Source organism: Cornus florida, unplaced genomic scaffold (assembly GCF_030987335.1).
Source record: "Cornus florida cultivar Cherokee Brave unplaced genomic scaffold, ASM3098733v1 CherokeeBrave_3.0.0_Hap2_Chr04, whole genome shotgun sequence".
Taxonomy (NCBI): domain Eukaryota; kingdom Viridiplantae; phylum Streptophyta; class Magnoliopsida; order Cornales; family Cornaceae; genus Cornus; species Cornus florida.
In genome coordinates this window covers 91,115,547-91,135,340 of record NW_026775574.1, presented here as the reverse complement: position 1 = coordinate 91,135,340, position 19,794 = coordinate 91,115,547, and the positions used below count along the sequence as shown (strand labels likewise).

General features: G+C 35.4%; 2 protein-coding genes and 1 pseudogene across 2 annotated transcripts; 1 reads left to right on the top strand and 2 right to left on the bottom strand.

Moving 5' to 3' along the window:
- Nucleotides 1-389: 389 nt before the first annotated feature.
- LOC132305348 (putative F-box/LRR-repeat protein At4g15060) lies at nucleotides 390-6,194 on the bottom strand. Its single transcript, XM_059803003.1, has 6 exons — nucleotides 6,141-6,194; nucleotides 4,220-4,561; nucleotides 3,688-3,771; nucleotides 3,460-3,597; nucleotides 1,348-1,410; nucleotides 390-716 (listed from the first exon to the last, which is right to left on the bottom strand). Exons 1-6 carry the CDS (start codon nucleotides 6,192-6,194, stop codon nucleotides 390-392), a joined length of 1,008 nt encoding a protein of 335 aa, XP_059658986.1.
- Nucleotides 1,023-1,111, bottom strand: LOC132305610 (U6 spliceosomal RNA; annotated as a pseudogene).
- An 11,331-nt stretch (nucleotides 6,195-17,525) lies between the features above and the next one.
- Nucleotides 17,526-18,044, top strand: LOC132305347 (F-box/FBD/LRR-repeat protein At1g16930-like). The gene has a single exon (XM_059803002.1). The coding sequence runs from the start codon at nucleotides 17,526-17,528 to the stop codon at nucleotides 18,042-18,044; it is 519 nt and encodes a 172-aa protein (XP_059658985.1).
- Nucleotides 18,045-19,794: the final 1,750 nt, after the last annotated feature.

Sequence of the window (19,794 nt, the reverse complement as noted above, 5' to 3'; positions counted from 1 at the left end):
ATCTCTCTTCAAGGATGAGGGTTCCAAGTCTCACTTTGTGAATTGCTTACCTAGTTACCTATATAAAAGAAAATTGTTTTTGTGAGCATCTAATCTACACAATCAGATATGTTAAACTCTATTACATATAAACTGTACAAAAATTCTCATCATTTATTAACTATACAAAATCACAACAGTTAAATGCTAGCACTGCATTCTTCCACTTGCTAAACAGACGCCTGTCCTCTGTTTTATACACAAAAACATCGTATCATTACAATCTTTAATGAAATTTTACCTACAAAAGTTCTGAATCTATATTTCAATCTTATAAAGCACAACCCTAATACAACTATCTCGACTTAATGACATGAACAGCCTTCACAAAATCACTAGATCAATATACTTCATAGTACAATTAGTTCAACCCCTGAAGGCAATTTTGTTTGCAGCTCGATAGCACACATTTTCGCTTCTACTTGACCCTCAAATTCCTTCCTTTGGGGTCTTACAAATTCGGGGGGTAACTTATATGGTCGGCAAGTATCAATGGTAATCTTCTCTAGCGACACAACATTTTCAAGTAAGTACATGGCAAACTCAACATCAATCTCACGGCCAGCAAATCCAATGAATTCGACCACCTTGGGACATTTAAGCAGACATTTATGCAGACATTTCTCCGGCCTTTCAACAAACTTTTCTTGCAAAAGCTCATTATACGAATCCAAAACCTGCCATGAGAAAAAAACATAGTACGTTAACACATATTTGTTGACAGGAAGAAGGATTAATATTCCAACTCCATTAATAATAGAGGAACCCTAATTCTTGCACAAGACTTGAATTAAATTGTTTATCTATTATGATGTTCAACAAACTAGGAGAAAGGCCACATACAACAAACAACCTAAGGAACCTACTACACCCAAGAGGCAAGGGCCCAGACCGAACCAAAGGGAACAAAAGCAACAACTAACCTTAGCCAATGCCTATCTTCAACCACTCACATGACATCTTCACACAAACCACAATATGCCACATTCTTGTAGCTTTTTTTTCCCGGTAGATTGCGTAAGGGCCATGCTTATCTTCTCTGTATCATTCCAATTGATGTCCCTAAAGGGACAACATTCTTGCGCGTTTACCTCTTACATAAACCCACACTATGTACTCTTACGGCTTTACTTGTTGCACACTTTACTAGAATAGTTTCCAAAACGCAGTGGACAGACATGGTTTCACAAGAAATGTAATGCTCTCGAATGCCAAACATGTCAAGTCCTATGGCAAACACAGTAACTCCCAACTGTTAAAACCTCCAACTTCAATAAACAGGCAAAGGTAGATGACTATCTTCATCACCATGAACCCTGAGGCCAAATCAACACTACTTAAAGCTGCAAGGCTGCTTATCCTAATCAAGCACTGCAGACAAATGATTAAACAATAGCACAGTGACAAATCTTCTTAAGGCCTGAATGTGCATTCCTCTGACTTCACAGTCTGTGCAAGAAGTCTTCTTCACAACTAGAGAGCAGTTATTGAATGAGCCTCGAGGTAATGCCAGTCAACTCTAGGAATACCTGTCAGCGTAGTAAAATTCGTAGATGTCTCCTAGTGGTCGATATCTAGGCTTCTCTTAGAGAGATACCTAATGGAACTCTTGAATTCGGAAAGCCCCTAATTATGTGACGATATAATAACAGCAACACTTCTCACTATGTGGTCACCTACCATAAGACTAACCTATTACCACAACAGATAACTAACTGCAAAAAGACCTGACTACCTCAGCATTGTCCTTGAGCTGTATTGGCAACCTGGAAACCTTGCGGACTAACATACCGCATCATAGCATCGTCTACCCACTAAACGCGATGAAATCTCATTTGGACCCTAATATGATGTGTGCAATATCCCATAATGAAACCTCATTGACATGAGCACCAGTTTCCCTTGTAGAAACTATGAACATACCTCTACCCCCCTCACATTACAATATAGGAGACACTCGGGCACATTTAATACAAAGCCGTTTTCCAAGAGCTCTATGAGCATCTACGTAGACCTATGCCTCTTTAAAACTTATACAAGTTTCAAAGACCAAAAGCAATCCTTAAGAATCCTTGCTTATTTCATTATTGCTACCCACTTAGCTATCATTTGATAACCCAACTCAACACTAATTTTCGAATGGATTAAGTGTTTATTCAATTAAGTGTGATGACATATTCAAAATCCCTATGTTAATTGACAATGACATTGAACGTTGAATTTTGAAGACTTAAAATTCAAATATATATATATATATATATATATATATATATATATATATATATATATATAATCTCAATTCATAATTATCGCTTAAAACTTCCGCACTTAAAATTCTGCACCCTACTCTTAAAATTCAAAAATATATTTCAGTTTTATCAAACAGCACCTTACTCTCATAAGTAGCCTAGTCCACAAAGGACTATTGTCTTATGTATAATACCTCTAACTTCAATTCCATCTGATTCAGAGTAAGCGGAAGAGGTCTTTCTTCAAACAGTTGAAAATGCTAAGAAAACTGGACTGAAAATTGCATTATTAAGGGAAACAATGTTTATTGGTTTTAAGTCATTTAGTAAAGCCGTAAATCTGACTTAATTTTCTGTTTAATGTTTATCTTAAGCTCTAGTTGGAATATTTTTGTCATTATGCATCTATTTAGTTAGTCATGTGCCTTCTACCTCTACCTTTCTTTTGGAATTGAGTGGTGAGTGTTTAAGTTGTACTTTAGCTTGATCTAGCTCTCTATTTTTCCTTCTTACAAATTTTCTTTTTCTTTCATAAGCTGATTGCATCACCATCTAAGAACAAATGTAACGTATTCCCTTTATATTAGCATCTAGTGCACATCACACATCGGTAATCATCAATTCACAAGTGCGAGGCAAAGAAATAATGAATTTTTTCACCAACTTTCCTAAAGAAGAGAGATAGAGAGAGATGCAGATTAATATTGGACATCAAAAGAATAAAAATTGGAAGGCAATGTAGGAATAGTGTGTTCTCATAAATTTTTTATTTTATTTATAAATTTATTTATTTTGTTGCTAGAAAGATAGATTTAATCCATCATGGTTAGTTTATATGTTGAAAAAGATCCTGCTATTAAGTAAAATCAGAAGCACGCAGCCTGCTTGACCAAACAGACCTTCTACCATGGCTGATGCTAAGCCTAAGCTACAAAATTAATGAGAGCAAACTAGATGCGCCATTGTTCTCAAATTCTTACGATATTCGATAAACTACATAAGACATGAATCTTATATATTATCTCTCAAATTATGTAAAGCAAAAGCATACATATTCAGAGTAAAAAGAAAAAAAAAGAAAAAGAAAAAAGAAAAAGAAAAAGAGGATGTAATATGAATGCTATAACAAGTTAACATTACTTCTTGTAAACTGGAAAGTAAGGGCATTAACCTCAATAGAAAATCTATACAAACAAGGAGATGCCTCTATCAGGGAAATGCAAGGAAGGAAGCTAAGAAATGCTTTCACTCTCAATCTTAATTGCTTTAGATTCCTTAATTTAGGAAATTTGGGGAAGTCATCAAATGCCTGAAGAGTCCAACCAAGAGTAATAACAAAAATGTGTCAGAAACCCATGAAGAGAAGGCATACAAACACAAAAGAGAGGTAGATACTAACCTGATGCGTCAAGTGCAATTCAAGTGTCTGCAGCTGAGAGATATAGCTAGATAGCTGAAACAGCTGAGAGATATAGCAAGACAGCTGAAACAATTTATGGAGTGTAAATGGGCCAGGTTCAATATGCAGCGATAGTTTAGAAAGATCGCATGGACTCTTGAAACACAAGTTTATTTTGGGACCAGAATATTCAAATGACACAAGATTTTTTGCAGATATCTCAATGTTTTCCAAATGCCAACAGTGAACTATTTTCAAATGCTTTAGTGATTGACCACAAACTTCTAGATTACTAGACATAACGAGCTATTAACAGATAATTCTTCAAGAAATGGACAGCTCGACAAGAAGCGTTCAAGACATTCTTCAGTCACTTCTACACAAGTAAAACGAATTGTAGTTAGGAATTGGAGGCTTGAAAAATCCAGTGACCGCATAGATAAACAATAACGCCCTTTTGGGCTATTCATCGAAAATAATTGTGTAAATTCAACTCAAGCCTTTTAACTCTCTTATGCAATGCAAAGTGAACCCAATTATCAATATCAGATGTGAAACTAGAATCCAAATCAAAATGAACTCGGAGGTCATCAATGGTTGCACCCTTGTGTGAGTTCAAGACCCCATTCACCAAACTCGCGTAGTTAGACCTCTCCACTTCTAACAGCTCCGGATTTTCTTTAACTTTCCGCAACACCTTCAAAGCATCAAAATCTAAAGCACCAGTTGAATATGTCCACAACTCTTTCCATCTACTTGAGAGTAGACTAGTTCTTGCTGCCTCTTTCATTGTCAAGTGAGACAGGATGCGAATAAGAATATCATTGGGTAATTGACTGATCCCATCTTCCAAATTATTAATCCTCTTTTTACACTGATTATTGCATATAGACAAAGTCAGTGGGAGTGAGGAGAATCAGTATAAAACAAAACAAGCAGGCACACCCACAAATACAACAATAAAATTCACCACAAAAACGAAGGAATTAAAGAAAAAAAAAGAACACGCGCACACATGTATAATCAAACAATAATTCACAACAAAAAACATATATATAATCAAAAAACACGCGCACAAATGTATAATCAAACAATAATTCACAACAAAACGAAGAAATTGAGAATAAAAATGAAATATATATAATAACTTCGCAAATGCAAATTTGGAGTCCAGTCGTCTTTTTTTCATTCTATAAGCTGTACAAGTAAAAGAGGCAAAAACAATAACCCTTTGGCAAGTATTGAACTTTGAAACAAATTGGAATTCCCGCAGACGAATTTACGACAGGAGAAGCGATAATGAATCGTAGTACTTCTCATAGGCATATATATAGACTATCGAATATACGACAGGAGAAGCGATAATGAATAGATATATATATGTATATATATATACACACTTCGTAGTACTGTATAACCAGATATATTGAGAATATTTGAGATATGTTTCCATTTAATGACTAATGGTGTTTGGAATGCTAGAACTGATGGTATTTGAATTTGGAATTGAAAACAAAAATTACCTTTACACATTTACTAAAATAGATAAAAAAAGAAATTTTCATTTATACCATTGGTAAATTACATAGGTTTGCCACTATGAAATTAATTAGGATCAATATATACATTTTAGAGAGACCCAAAAACATTTGGAAACTAAGACAACATCGTTCAAATACATCTCCCCAAAAACTAACAACAAAGGAAACACAATTAGAATAGAATTGTAACTTTATTTTCTAGTTTGCAAGAGCGCAACCGGTTGTGTGGGACGCGACTGGTTATGCTTGGCCAGTGAATTTTGTAAAACAATTATTTTGTAGCCCAAAAGTGCAATCGGTTAAGTGCCAGCGACCTGTTCCACTACACCATAATGATTTTCTTCAAAAAAAAGATTGGGTACAAAGATCACAACCGGTTGTGTGACACGCAACATGTTTCGATCGGTGTGGCAGTGCACTTTGAATATTTTCCAAGTGCCTAATACCAAAACTCACAATTAATAAAAATAACGCGTCCTCGCCAGCATACATTTTCTAATGTTTTGACACCTAAATTTGTCAATTACAAATTAATATTTCATTCACCTCCGCCATCTCCATCTCAATGGTAGAGCAAAGCTCTCTTGCAAAAGTCAAGTCCAATTCTACACATCTTTGTCACTTGTTCTGTACTTTTTTTCAAATCTTCTTCCGCTCATTTGTAGTGAGTTTATGTTTTTATTCGAAATAGAAACTATATTTTGTTGTGTAGTGTGTTCAATAGTGATTGAAAGCATGTTTGTTAATATAAAACTTGTTGCAAAAATTTTGGAACTAATAATATGAAATTGGTGAAAAATATTGCAAGATTGAGATGGTTGTGAGTAATATGTTATAAAATACATTTTAGCGGACCTAACTCAGCGATAGGACGTGTATTGTTTGGGGTCTTTGGACCATTTCAAAACCTACCAGCATCATTTTCCCTCCCCCTTCAACATTTAACTGCCTAACCCCACTAACCATTGCCAATTAAAAAAAAAAAAAAATTTGAGCTATGTTTTGGACAATGTTGTAAATACAAGATGTCTGGGAATTGAAATAACCTATTTATTATAAGTAAACTTCGTTCTTTTATCAAGTTAAAATTTATTTGTGTGAATTCACAAATCCTACCGTGAAATAGTTTCGAATCTACTATAAGATCAACTTTTCCTTCTAGGAAACTTTCTTCTTTTTCTATTACCATTATATATTATTAGGAGGAAATGACCAAACTTAGGAGGAAATGACAAAACTAGACATGTTTGTAATAGATTTAAACTAAAATCAAATTGCTAGACTTTCTTCTATACTACTTGCCGATAATTCCGACAAGAAAAATAAAAATTTAAAATAACTTGTGCCTGCCGTTAAACCATATCACGCTAATTAAGAAATTCTCAAAGCATAAAAAAATTTCCCATCCATTCAGTTATATAAAGGAATTCGCAAAGTATACCAATAAAAAAATAATAATAATTCTTTCCAATTGGTTCAACAATAGAAAGTTGAAACATAGAAGGCCGTAGCACCTATGTGAATTTTTCAACTGCCATGATAAAGGACAAATTTAATGTATTTTCATAGTTTTTATTACATAATTTATCATTAGAATGGATGAAGTACAGAGGAAGAAAAAAAAAAAAAATGGAATTACTTATTTCTCTTTAATTAATTTCATTCATCTTGGTAGGGGAATAAGAAGACTATCACTCTGAATTGTTGGAAATTTTTTATTTATTTTTTTTTTAGGTAAAATGGAAATTTTTTATTTGCTTGGCCGTAGCGAACGGAATGATTTTTATTTATTTTTTAAACGCTAGCCACATCTATGTTTCAACCATCTATGGTTGAATGGATTGAAAAGAAATTTTTTATTTTTTTTGGTATGCTTTGCGAATTCCCTTCAATGGCTGAACGGAATTCCCTTCTTTGGCTGAACGGGTGGGAATAAATTTTTTCATGCTTTGGGAATTACTTAATTAGCTTGGCATGTACAAGTTTTTTTTTCTTTTTTTTCGGGGGAAGTAACGGCAATAGAAGAAAAGCCAGCCAATTTGGTTTTAGTTCATTTTCATTAAAAACATGTCTAATTTTTCATTTTCATTAATAATATATAATGGTAATAGATAAAGAACCAAGTTTCCTAGAATAGAAAAAGCAAAAGTTGATTAATTAATTACCATAAAATTAGATTCTAAGATCAAGATTAAAAGTGAGTTTACTTGTCCTGCACAGCACGGGTTGAACACCACTATATATATAAAGAGAGGATTATTTTCCAAGTTCGTAGAAACCCAATTCAACATTACTTTTCAAGTTGGTGCAGACCCAATTTAACCTCCTCTCACAAAATTGTTCTCTTTTCCTCTCCATGCAAAAATTGGTCTTGTTTGTTTATACACAACAACAAAAATTTCTCTCTTTTTCTCTGTTGTTTGGGTTTTATATCTCTAATCAGTTCATCTTCTCCTCCTGCTACTATTCTGCTACTATTCTGCAAATTTTATTTGTTAAATTATGCAGAAAATTGTAAGTTCAAATCCCATGGAGAAAACCACCTCACTATGTTGTGCTCAAATCGGAAGGTACCATCTTTTTTTAAACGGATTTCTATGCCTCTTTTATATTTTCTCTGAGTTATTTTTTTAATAATAATAATAATATATTATTAAATTTTAATCTTTAATTAGAATAGTGAGAAGGATGATAAAGAAGGGTTGTATTTTGAGGATCACATTAGTAAACTTCCAGATGTTATACTCGTTTTAATCTTGTCACTATTAACAATGAAAGAAGCTAGAAGAACAAGTTTACTATCCAAGAGATGGAGATACACGTGGACTTACATTGCTGGTTTGATCCTTGATTCCTTACCTATAAAATTTGGAATTATACTCTGAGAAAAGAAAGTTGAAGTAGAATGGCCATTGTATTTAGATGGGTTAATCAAGTCTTGAAATCGCACAATGCGCCAACTATAGATGAATTCAGAGCTCAATTTGATCTTGATGAAACTTATAGACTTGATATTGACAATTGGGTTAACTTTGCAATGGAAAAGAGAGTTAGAAGGCTTGAGTTAGACTTGTCAGAAAGTATCAAAGGTAGTAGAAAGGAAGAGAATTACAATTTTCCTGACCCAAATGGTATTGCAAATCACCTGTATTCATTGTCTCTTGGGTTTACTAGCTGCAACTTCTTGACCAATCTCCTGACAGACGTCAACGTAAATGGATAAGTTCTCGAGTGCTTCTTAACAAACTGTCCATTATTGGAACAATTGTTTGTGAAAAAATAAAAATAGTCTTATAAATCTGAAAGTTCCTGATCTATCACTCAAATTAAGTATTTGAAGATGATTAACTGCTGAAAAATGATATTTTGAGCGACTAGTTTTAACCGATAAAAAACTGACTCAACACGTCACCCCTCCCCCCTTCTACACAGCGCTATTGACAGCTCACAACCCTCTCCTCTGCGCCCTCTCTTTCTTTCACTTCTATGAATCTATCAACAAATTTCATAAAATCACTTGCAAAACCCAAATCTCTGCAATCCTAAATTTGTATTCCATATAATTATCTCTGCTGACAAACCCAATTATCTTCTATTGGATCCAAGAATTCGCTGATTTTGATTTTAAAATAATGTTGGGGTTCTTTAAGTACCACTCAAACTAAAATAGCTAATTTCTCAATTTGTTTTGCCTCTTCAAAACCTAAAATTTCTCTAATTTAGTCAGTTTTGATGTGATTAACTAACGAGGCGACGGACAACAGAACAATGGGCAAGGTCGGAGGTGAAGTGGCGGGACTGAACCGGGAGTTTCCGGCGAAACAGAGAGCAAATCTATGCTCTGAACGGTGATGGAGAAGGAACTTTAGTGGTGGCACTAAAATGGCGGCGACAAACAAGGATCTGAGCCGCGGTGGTGGACAGCGGTGAATACGCCGGGACGTCGGCGGTGGCAACCAGAATCCAATTCATGGGACGGTCGATGACGATGCCGAAAGAGCTGTTTCCGGCCAGTTCAGCGTCTTTAATGACCTGAATTTCATCTAAGACAGCGGACGGAGAGTAGCGTCACCTGGATCTGACCCACACCACTGAAGTTGGCTAGTGGTTGTTTTTCCGTCTGTTCTAGCTGATTCTTTGCTTGCTTGTTTTTCTGCTGGAAAGATGGGCTCGATTGTTAGATAGAGAGAGAGGAGTGAGAGAGAAGGGACATCGGGTTGAACAAAAAAAAAAAAAAAATTTGACAAGTTGGACAGCAACGTGTGATAGTCGGTAAGTGTCGGTTCAATAATAGTCGGGCTGAATATCAACACTCTTAACTGCTTCAATGTGGAAAGTATTGAGATTTTTGCTATGAATCTCATGTCATTTAGGTACCACGGACCAAAAATTAGCTTGCCATTTAAGAATGTCCAGCCACCTATTGATTTGTTTATTGGGGGTGATTATTGTGAATATCTAATATATAAGTTTTTGGAGATTTCAAGCAATCTTTCTCCGCTAGAAAGCCTTGCGTGGCAGTTAATAACCATGATATGGGTTAGGAAGTTTAACTATTTCATTTGATCTCTTCCCATTCGTTTTTATTTTATTCTTTTTACTTTTTAGCTTAGCTGTGCTGATTTACTTTTACTTTGGTTTATGTAGAGTAGATTTGACGATGCTAAATTTCCTGTATTAAATAAACTCAAGTGACTAGAGTTGCTACTTGACATAATGGATGGTGAAAACCTTATTGTTTTTACTCCCCTGATAGAGGCATCTGCTTTCTTGTCTAAATTTGTGTTCCTGGTAATAAGTTTTACATCACGACCTGTATTTCTAATTTGTAAGGTTTATTGCTTTCATGATTGAATTTTCAAATGGAAATTTTGATTCATTTGTCCTTCAACTTAAAAGCTTTTAATTTTCCAATTAATTGCTTTTTTTTAACTACTACAAAATTACAACTAGTAATAGGAAAAATGCTCTTACAGTGTTTAGCTTAGCTTGCTCTAGTCTCTTGTTTAAGTATTTTATAACTGAATGTCATTCTGTTGTTCCAATGTTGGTTTAATTTTTACTACCTTGGAGTTATACATGGTCTTTTAATATGTTACATGTTCTTAGATTGCTTTATTTTCATAATTGTTCAAGAACTCCTCCTGGAGTAGGACCTCTTGAGGTCTATAACCTTATTCGGTCAAATTCAGTTTTATTGCTCTTAAGAACAGTGTGAATTCCTTTCTAATGTAGTGTTTTCTTATGTCTAACGCGACCGGTTTCGCCAATGGTGGTTATTCCATTAAGTCTGGCAATGTTGTGATTCTAACTTGAACAATTATGATTTAATGGTTGGTAATTTGGTTTTTTATGCTATAATGGTCTTTAGTCATATGTATAACAGCCTTGGCGCTTGTGGTGGCTATTCCATTGATTCTAGCAATGTCATGTTTTTAACTTTAAGAATTATGATTTGATGCTTGGTAATTTGGTTTTGTATATATGCTAATAGTCTGCCCACCATATGACTCTATTCCTCCTTGTTGGAAATCATATCTATAAGTTGACTCAAAGATTGTGGCAGATTTATTGGGTCTTCATTATAGGCTAATGTTTATGGATTTTATTTTTATTCTGATTTGATTTTATTCTCTTTTCTATATTTATAATTTTCCTCTTGTATATAATGATAGTCAGGCTCTCAAATTGAGAACGCCAATTTTACTGAGTTACCTTTTGGTATCAGAGCCTCAAACCTACGCCTCCCCCATTTCTATCTCGTCACAGCCCCTTCCCTATTTCTTTTTCCCTTTTCTTCACAGACCCTCTCTCTTCTTCAGGCCGCTATTGCGATATTCCTAGGGGGAGCCAATCTCCTTTAAGTTCAACCCCTATAGGGGTATTTCCTTAATCTTTTTCATGCACTAAGGGTCAGAAGACGTGTTTGTAATTTTTTCGGGCTGCCGAGATATTCGGCAGCATTTTCGGATTAAACCGCCGTGTCGTCGGCTTCTTGGTTTGATCAAAATCAGGTTTATTCCTCCTTTATTTGAAATTATTGGTGATCTGTTGAATTGTTCTATTTAATATTATGGCTTAATCAAGTAATAATAAAGAAACTCTCTTTTCAGCACAACACACACTGACTCAACGAGTTACTAGTGTGCTATTGAATGGCCGTAATTTTGTATCCTGGGCTCATTCCTTCCGTCTCTACGTGGGTGGAAAAGGCAAATTAGAGTGAATTTTGGGTACTGAAAAGATGCCAGATATTAAAGATCCTAAATATGCTCAGTGGGATATGGATAATTGCACCATTTTATGATGGATGTTTAATTCTATAGAAGAACGCATTTATAATATATTCATGTTTTATGACTCTGTTAATGACTTGTGGACTGTTTTGAATCAAATTTCTGCTCATTCTAGGAATGATGCTCGTATTTTTGAATTATATCAGGATATTGCTAAGGCCTCGTAGAAAGGCCTAAATTTATCTGTAGCTGATTACTTTGGGTATTTGAGATCTCGTTTGAATGAACTAACTCCATATGAGCTTTTCAGTGAATTTTCTTCCGAGGCAGCCTTTCTTCTTGTCAAACGTCTTAATTATCAGCATAACTATCAGTTTTTTATGGGATTAGCCCAGAATTTAAACCACTAAAGTCTCAGATCGTGAATACATCACCAATGCCATCCCTGTTGAAAGCCTTTGCTACTGTTGATGGCGAAGCATGCAGGCACTATTTAATTCAACCCTCACTTGTTCCTCTACCAGTGTCTAAGCCTGCTGGCGATAGTATGGCTTTTTGCAGCCAACTTTAGATCACGTGCTTCTGGAAGTCAGATTATTTGTCACCATTGTGGAGGGGTTGGACATGTTCAGGCTCGTTGTTTCAAACTTAATCCTGAACTGAAGCAGAAATTTTCTAAGGATCGTTTATCTAGAACTGGTTCTTCTCGTACTGAGGCTGTTGCAGAGACTCCTGTTACTATTGGTGGATCTACTGTATTTCCTGGACTGAGCCAACTTCAGTCTCAAATTAGGCAGATCCAGGACCAGCTTGGCCCCCTGCTTCTAAAGTTGGTGCTCTTTCAGCTGCTCCCACTGCCACAATTGCTACAAGTACTCGTACTACATTTCATGTTAAGGCCAAGCGACCCACTTGGGTTCTGGATTCTAGGGCCAATGATCATATGACTGGTGAGTTATCAGTTTTTTCTTCTAATGTCATACCTGTTACCCAATCTGTATATCTTGCGAATGGCTCTATATCCTACATTCATAATAAGGGTGATGTTTGTCTATCTCCTGATATTACTCTTTCATCTGTCCTTCATGTACCTAAATTTTTCTTTAACCTTTTATCTGTTAGCCGGCTTGCAAAAAACCTCCAATGTATAGTTATATTTTTACCAGATCAATGTTTGTTGCAGGACCTTTATTTTCAAAGAGGATTTTTGGCAGGGGTTATGAGTGTGATGGGCTTTACCACTTTGGGGAACCACCAAGAACGAGTCTTCAAGTTTCTGTCCTACCTAATTCTAATGTTTATGATGTTTATTTTCGCACTTTTAGTCTGTGGCATGCACGTTTGGGGCATGTAAACTTTCAATATCTTTGTCTATTGTTTCTTTTGTTAAATAAAGCATGTAAGGACCATAAGTTTCAATGTGAAGTTTGTGAGCTTTCTAAACATACTAGAACTAACTATATTTCTCATATAAGTCGTGCTCCTAGTATATTTGATCTTATTCATTCTGATATCTGGAGCCCTTCCCCAGTTACTGCTCTCTTTGGACATTGATATTATGTGACATTTATTGATGATTATTCTCGTTGTACTTGGGTTTATTTATTGAAAAAGAAATTTGATGTGTTTCTTTTATTTATCCAGTTTCTTCAAATGATCAAAACCCAGTATAACACTATTATCTGTAATATTCGTTCTGATAATGGACGTAAATATGTTTCAAATGAGACTGAACTTAATAAAAAGGGAATTTTACATCAACTCATTTGCCCCTACACTCCTGAGCAAAATGGCATGGCTAAACGCAAAAACCGTCATCTTATGTCTGTGGTCCGATGTCTTCTGAGTGGTATGCATGTGCCTAAATTCTATTGGCACATAGCTGTTCTTATAGCTGCTTTTCTGATTAATTGTACTCCCAGTCGAGTTTTGGGTGGTAAGGCCCTACTTCAGATTCTCCAGCCTGACTATACATTGTTTCACCTTCTGCCTCGTGTTTTCGACTGTACTTGTTTTGTTTGTAACTGTAGTCCTTCTCGTTATAAACTTAATGATAAATCAATTAAGTGTATTTTCTTGGGGGTATTGTGTTATGTCAAAGGGCTATCGTTGTTATGATCCTGTAGCCAAACATATGTATCATTCTCTTGATGTGACATTTCATGAAACTGTTCCTTTTTATAGTACTAATTCTATGGTACAGGATTCTCTCTCTTGTGGTCTAGAGAAGGAGATTTCTCCTATTGCCCGTCATGTTCCTCTTTTTGAAAATCATATTGTCCCGGAATCTCCTTCTCCATCCATGTAAGGTTCCCCTTCACCTTTACAGGTCTACTCTCGTCGCTATTGCACTCAACCTTCCCTGCCAGAATCATCTTCAGAACCAGGTTAGGGTAACTCTCCTTCTCCTATCGCTCCTACCATTCCTGAGCATACCTCCCGTTATCCTACTCGTGATCGTCACCCTCCTAATTGGTATGGTTTCTCTAGTAGCACTAGCCACCCTATTTCCCAGTATGTGTCCTATAATAGTCTTTCAGGTGCATATAAATCCTTCTTGAGCAAGATTGGGACCGCTTCTATTCCTCAATCAGTGTCAGAAGCTCTCCAAGGTCCCAATTGGATGTCTGCCATGACAATAGAAATGGATACTTTACAACATAATAATATATGGGAACTTGTTGTTTTACCTGCTAGGGAGAAAACAGTTGGCTGCAAATGGGTTTTTAATGTGAAGTACTTAGCCGATGGTTCTATTGATAGGTATAAGGCTCGGTTGGTGGCAAAAAGCTTTACTCAGATTCCGGGCAAAGACTTTGGTGCTACATTTGCTCCTGTGGCAAAGTTGACGTCTGTGTGACTACTTATCTCGTTGTCTGCGGCCCATTCTTGGCCTTTGCATTAGTTAGATGTCAAGAATGCATTTCTTAATAGAAACTTACTTGAGACTATATATATGGATCCACCCCCTTGGATTTCAAGCTGAGGGGGAGTATGCTGGGAAAGTCTATCGGCTGCGGAAGTCTCTTTATGGTCTGAAGCAATCTCCTAGAGCTTGGTTTAGTCGTTTCAGCAATGTTGTTCTATCCATAGGCTTTGTGCGTTGCCACTCAGACCATACTTGCTTTATTCGACGTCGCTATGATAGTCACTGCATTATGTTATTGGTATATATGGATGATATCATTATCACAGGTGATGATGCTTCAGGGATTGCTCAGGCAGAACTTCATCTTCAAAAGTCCTTTGATGTGAAGGACTTAGGTCCTCTTCGATATTTTTTTGGAATTGAGGTTGCTAGATCCCGTCGTGAAATTTCTTTATCTCAAGGGAAATATATTTTGGATCTTTTTCAAGATACTGGCATGTTTGGGTGTCGACCCGCTTCTACTCCTATGGGCCCCAATCTCAAACTCGCTGTTAAGTCAGGGGAATTACTTCGAGATCCATCCGTGTATCAATGTTTAGTAGGTCATCTTATCTACTTGACTACCACAAGGCCCGATTTGACATTTGCTGTTAGTGTAGTTAGTTAATTCATGCATGCCCCTCGCTCAGCTCATATGGATGTAATCTACCATATTTTGAGGTATCTTAAGTTATGCCCTGGTCTTGGTCTGTTCTATGCCTCAGAAAATCAGTCTGGACTCACATGCCTTACTGATGCAGACTATGCTGGATGTAAGACAGATAGACGTTCTACCTCTGGCTTCTGTACTTTCTATGGTAATCATCTCATATCATGGAAGAGTAAGAAGCAAACTGTTGTCTCTAGATCCTCTACTGAAACTGAATAACGAGCTATGGCTCAAAGTACTTGTGAGCTCCTTTGGCTTCAATCAATTTTGGGAGAGTTGGGTCTTGTAGAGAAAGGTTCTTCAAGGCTATTTTGTGACAATAAATCAGCCATTATGCTTGCTTTTGATTCTGTTTTACATGAAAGGTCGAAACATATTATGGTAGACATTCACTGTATCCGAGAGAAGGTTCGATCATGTATCATTAATCCTATTTTTGTTCCCTCTTCAGAACAGACTGCAGATGTGTTCATAAAGTCTGTTGGGCCTTCTCTTCTCCAGTCTTCCATAGTTAAGCTGGGCTTAGTCAACATATTTGCTCTAGCTTGAGGGGGAGTTTTGGAAATCATATCTATAAATTGACTCAATGATTGTGACAGATTTATTGGGTCTTCATTATAGGCTAATGTTTAGGGATTTTATTTTTATTCTGATTTGATTTTATTCACTTTATTCAGATTTGATTTTATTCTCTTTTTCATATTTATAATTTTCCTCTTGTATATAATGATAGTCAGGCTCTCAAATTGAGAACGCCAATTTTACCAAGTTACTTTTCTCCTTGTTACAGCTGCAATTTGTCTCGTTCCATCGGAAAATAAAACGTGGCATGTTTACATCTCGGCCCCATCAGTACCTTAAGGCGGTGGAATTAATTGGTTTTGTTGGGTGCAAAAGTGATTTTGAGCTTGCAATGTATTTAATTAAGAGTGCTGTCAATCTTGAGAAGATTACTTTTGATCCTCACGACCCACTTCTTATAGGAACTCCATGGGAGTTCATGGAGACCAAAGAGGATGCCAAAAAGAAAAAGACAGCCAGAAAGCGCGCCAAGAAGCTTGGGACCAAACTTCCAGCTGGAGCAACTTTGGTAATTCTTTAATTATATGTTTGTATAAGCTGGAACAACTTTGGTAATTGTTTGTATAAGCTGGAGCAGCTTTGGTAATGCTTTAATTATATGTTTGTATATGCTAGTTCTCCTACATCCTTCCGTTGTAAGTTTATTTGGTATTGTATGTTGGATAGTTGAACCTTGGGAACATTTATTTTATTTTTACTACAATATCAAAATTTTATTAATTTTTCCTTTTCATTCACTTTTCTCTCCCCTGTTCCTCCATATACAAACTAAAAACTACATATTAATGCTTTAATGGATAGTTATCCTTTAACTCCTTGACAAGATAGACCTCAGATTAAGCAATGGCTAGACTGCATAGTTTTGGCCCAAATGGGCTAATCCTGGCCTGTCCAGCGCAAGTTTGGTTCCAGTTGAAGAATAAAGAGCTACTAAATCTCCACCAAAATTCTTCATGTCAAAATATTCAACTACTCACTTAAGCAATAATTGCAAGGATTAACTTGGACCAATTACAAACATGAATCCGAAATGCAAAAACATCAATGCTAACCATTTCAATATGGAAAACTACGACCCACATGTACATATAGAAAAAATACATAGAAAATCAAGTTCTTGGAATTATGTGTATAAGAAACTGTTAATACCTGTTCGTACATCAACATAAGTAAGGTCACCCGATCCATTTCCTACAAATATTATATGACCATCTAGATCTTCAGTGACTGCTTTAATTGGGGTCTCGTGAAAATCTGACCTTCTCTGAGCAGAAATATCATAGAGGCAAACCTGTAGAAGATAATAAAAATACAAGTTACCAAGTGGCTAGTAAAACCATCATTTGGGTAAAAGAAAGTTTTTGCCGTGGACCTAAAGTAACTAACTTCCCTTAACATATTGTTTAATTAGTTTATTTTATAATTGGATCCCTATATATTTGTGGATTACAAACTAATTATTCAACAAACAATTGGCTGATGCTTCTAACAAATTATTTGTGGATATGCAATAATAGCTCTCTATGTGTGTGTTGGGCACGCGCGCGTGAGAGAGAGAGAGAAAATGTAATGTTTTTACCTCAAGTCAAGCACGTTAGAAATCTTAATGATCAGGACGTGGGTGCGTGTGTATGAGCAAAATCATAATAGACACAATATGATCAGCTTAGAAGTACTACCTCACAAGTTGGGCTCTAGGCATAATGCATGTGTATGAGCAAATTCACACGGTATTGGAAGTACTATAGTGTTTCTGTTATCTAAAAGTTTTTTTAATTATTATTATTAATAATAAATTTTTATCTTTAATTGGAATGGTGAGAAGGAAAATAAGGAGGGTTGTGTTTAGAGGACCGCATTAGTGGACTTCCTAAAGTTATACTCGTTTTAATATTGTCACAATGAAAGAAGCTGCAAGAACGAGTCTCTTTTCAAAGAGATGGAGGTACATGTGGACACACATTACTCGTTTGAACTTTGATGCATCACATATAATCGATGCAATTCTACTGGGAGACAAGGAAGTTGCAACAGAAAGGCCTTTGTATTTAAGTTGGGTTAATCAAGTCTTGAAATCGCACAACGACTCAATTATAGACGAATTCAAAGTTCAATTTGATCTTGATGAAACTTGTAGATTTGATATTGACAATTGGCTTAACTTTGCAATGGAAAAGAGAGTTAGAAATCTTGCTTTAGACTTAACAGAAAGTACCGAATGTACTAGAGAAGAGGATGAGAATTACAATTTTTCTGACACAAATCACCTGCATTCATTGTCTATTGGGTTTAGTAACTGCAACTCCCTGACCAATCTCTTGTTTTCACATGTCAATGTAACTGGACAAGTTCTCCAATATTTCTTAATTAACTATCCATTTTTGGAACAATTGTCTGTGGAAGAATCTGAAGTCTCGTAAATTTGACGGTTCCTAATCTATCACTCAAATTGAAGCGATTAGAGATAATTTTCTGCTTCAATGTGAAAAGTATTGAGATTTTTGTAATGAATCTCGTATCATTTAAGTACTTCGGACCAAAAATAAACCTACGATTTAAGAATGTTCAGGAGCTTGTTGAATTGTATATGGGGGGTGAGTATTGCAAACATTTAGTTTCTAACTTTTTGGAGATTTCAACCTATCTTTCTCGGCTAGAGAGCCTTACATTGGAGATGACCTCCATCAAGAAGGTTAGCAAGTTGACTATCTAATTCATCTTATCTCCTCCCCTTCATTTTTACTTTATTATTTTCTAACATAATTATCAATCTGTGCTAATTTACTTTTTCTTTGGTTTATTTATAATAGAATTCAGTTTGCTGCTAAATTTCCAGTATTTAATAAGCTTAAGCAGCTGACGTTGATAATTACTGCAGATGATAATGATAGCCTTATGGTCTTTACTCCCCTCATAGAGGCATGTCCTTTGTTGTATAAATTTGTGTTGGAGGTAACAAGTCTTACTTTACAACCATCTATCAAAACTTATCTTGATTTTATTATTTCTTAAATCTTCAGAATTTTTTTTTTTTTTTTTTTTTTTTTTTTTTTTTTTTTTTTTTTTTTTTTATGGATTGATTAAAGGTCTCTATTAGTTTGCATGTCCACTTAATCTTATGTTTAAGGCAGAATAGTTATTTATGATTGGGTGACTAATGTCAAAAAAAAAATTAAAAATTCCCTGAGCCTTACAGTGTTATGTCGTGATTCTAATTTGACCTGAATATGGTTGGTAATTTGGTTTTGTATGCTAAAGGTTTACCTGAATGTATAAAGCACTGTATGACTCCATTCCTCCATTACTCCTTGTTTACAGCTTGCATGGACCAATTGCAAATTGAGAAGAAAATGGCAATGTGTGAAAAGTTGGCCCATCAGTACCTTAAGGTGGTCGAATTCATTGGGTTTGTTGGGCATATAATTGATGTTGAGCTTGCAATGTATTTAATCGAGAGTGCTCACAAACCTGAAAGATTACTTTTGATCCTCACAATCCATCCCTTATAAGGAATTCCTTGGGAGTTTATGAAGACTAAGCAGAAAAATAGTAGCAAGAAAGCACGCTGAGAAATTTCAAACCAAACTCCCCGCTGGAGCAGCTTTGGTGATCCTTTAATTAGTTATACATTTGTATAATTTATTTATTAGTTGCAAAAGGAAGTGGAGAGATTTTATTTATTTATTTATTGTTATTATTATCATTATCATTATTTTAATAATAATAATAATGGGTTGTGTATGATTAGCAATGTTTAGATGATATCTTCATCTTACATAGAAAAAATTAAGTTTATCCATATTTATAAAAATTACATTAGCAAATACTTCTGTGAACCTCGCCTGAACCTATTCGATTAGATTCAATCTTATTGGTCTTAAGAACAGTATGAAATCCTTTCTAACGCAGAGTTTTCTTATGTCTAACACGATTGATTTCGCCAGTGGTGGTTACACCATTAATGTTGTGATTCTAACTTAAACAGTTGTGATTTTGATGCTTGGTAATTTGGTTTTTTTATGCTAATGGTCTTCAGTCATATGTATAACAATGGTCATATGTGTTTTTAACTTGTGAAACAATTATGATTTGATGTTCGGCAATTTGGTTTTGTATGCTAATAGTTTGCCCATCATATGACTCCATTCCTCTTTGTTAAAGCTGCGATAA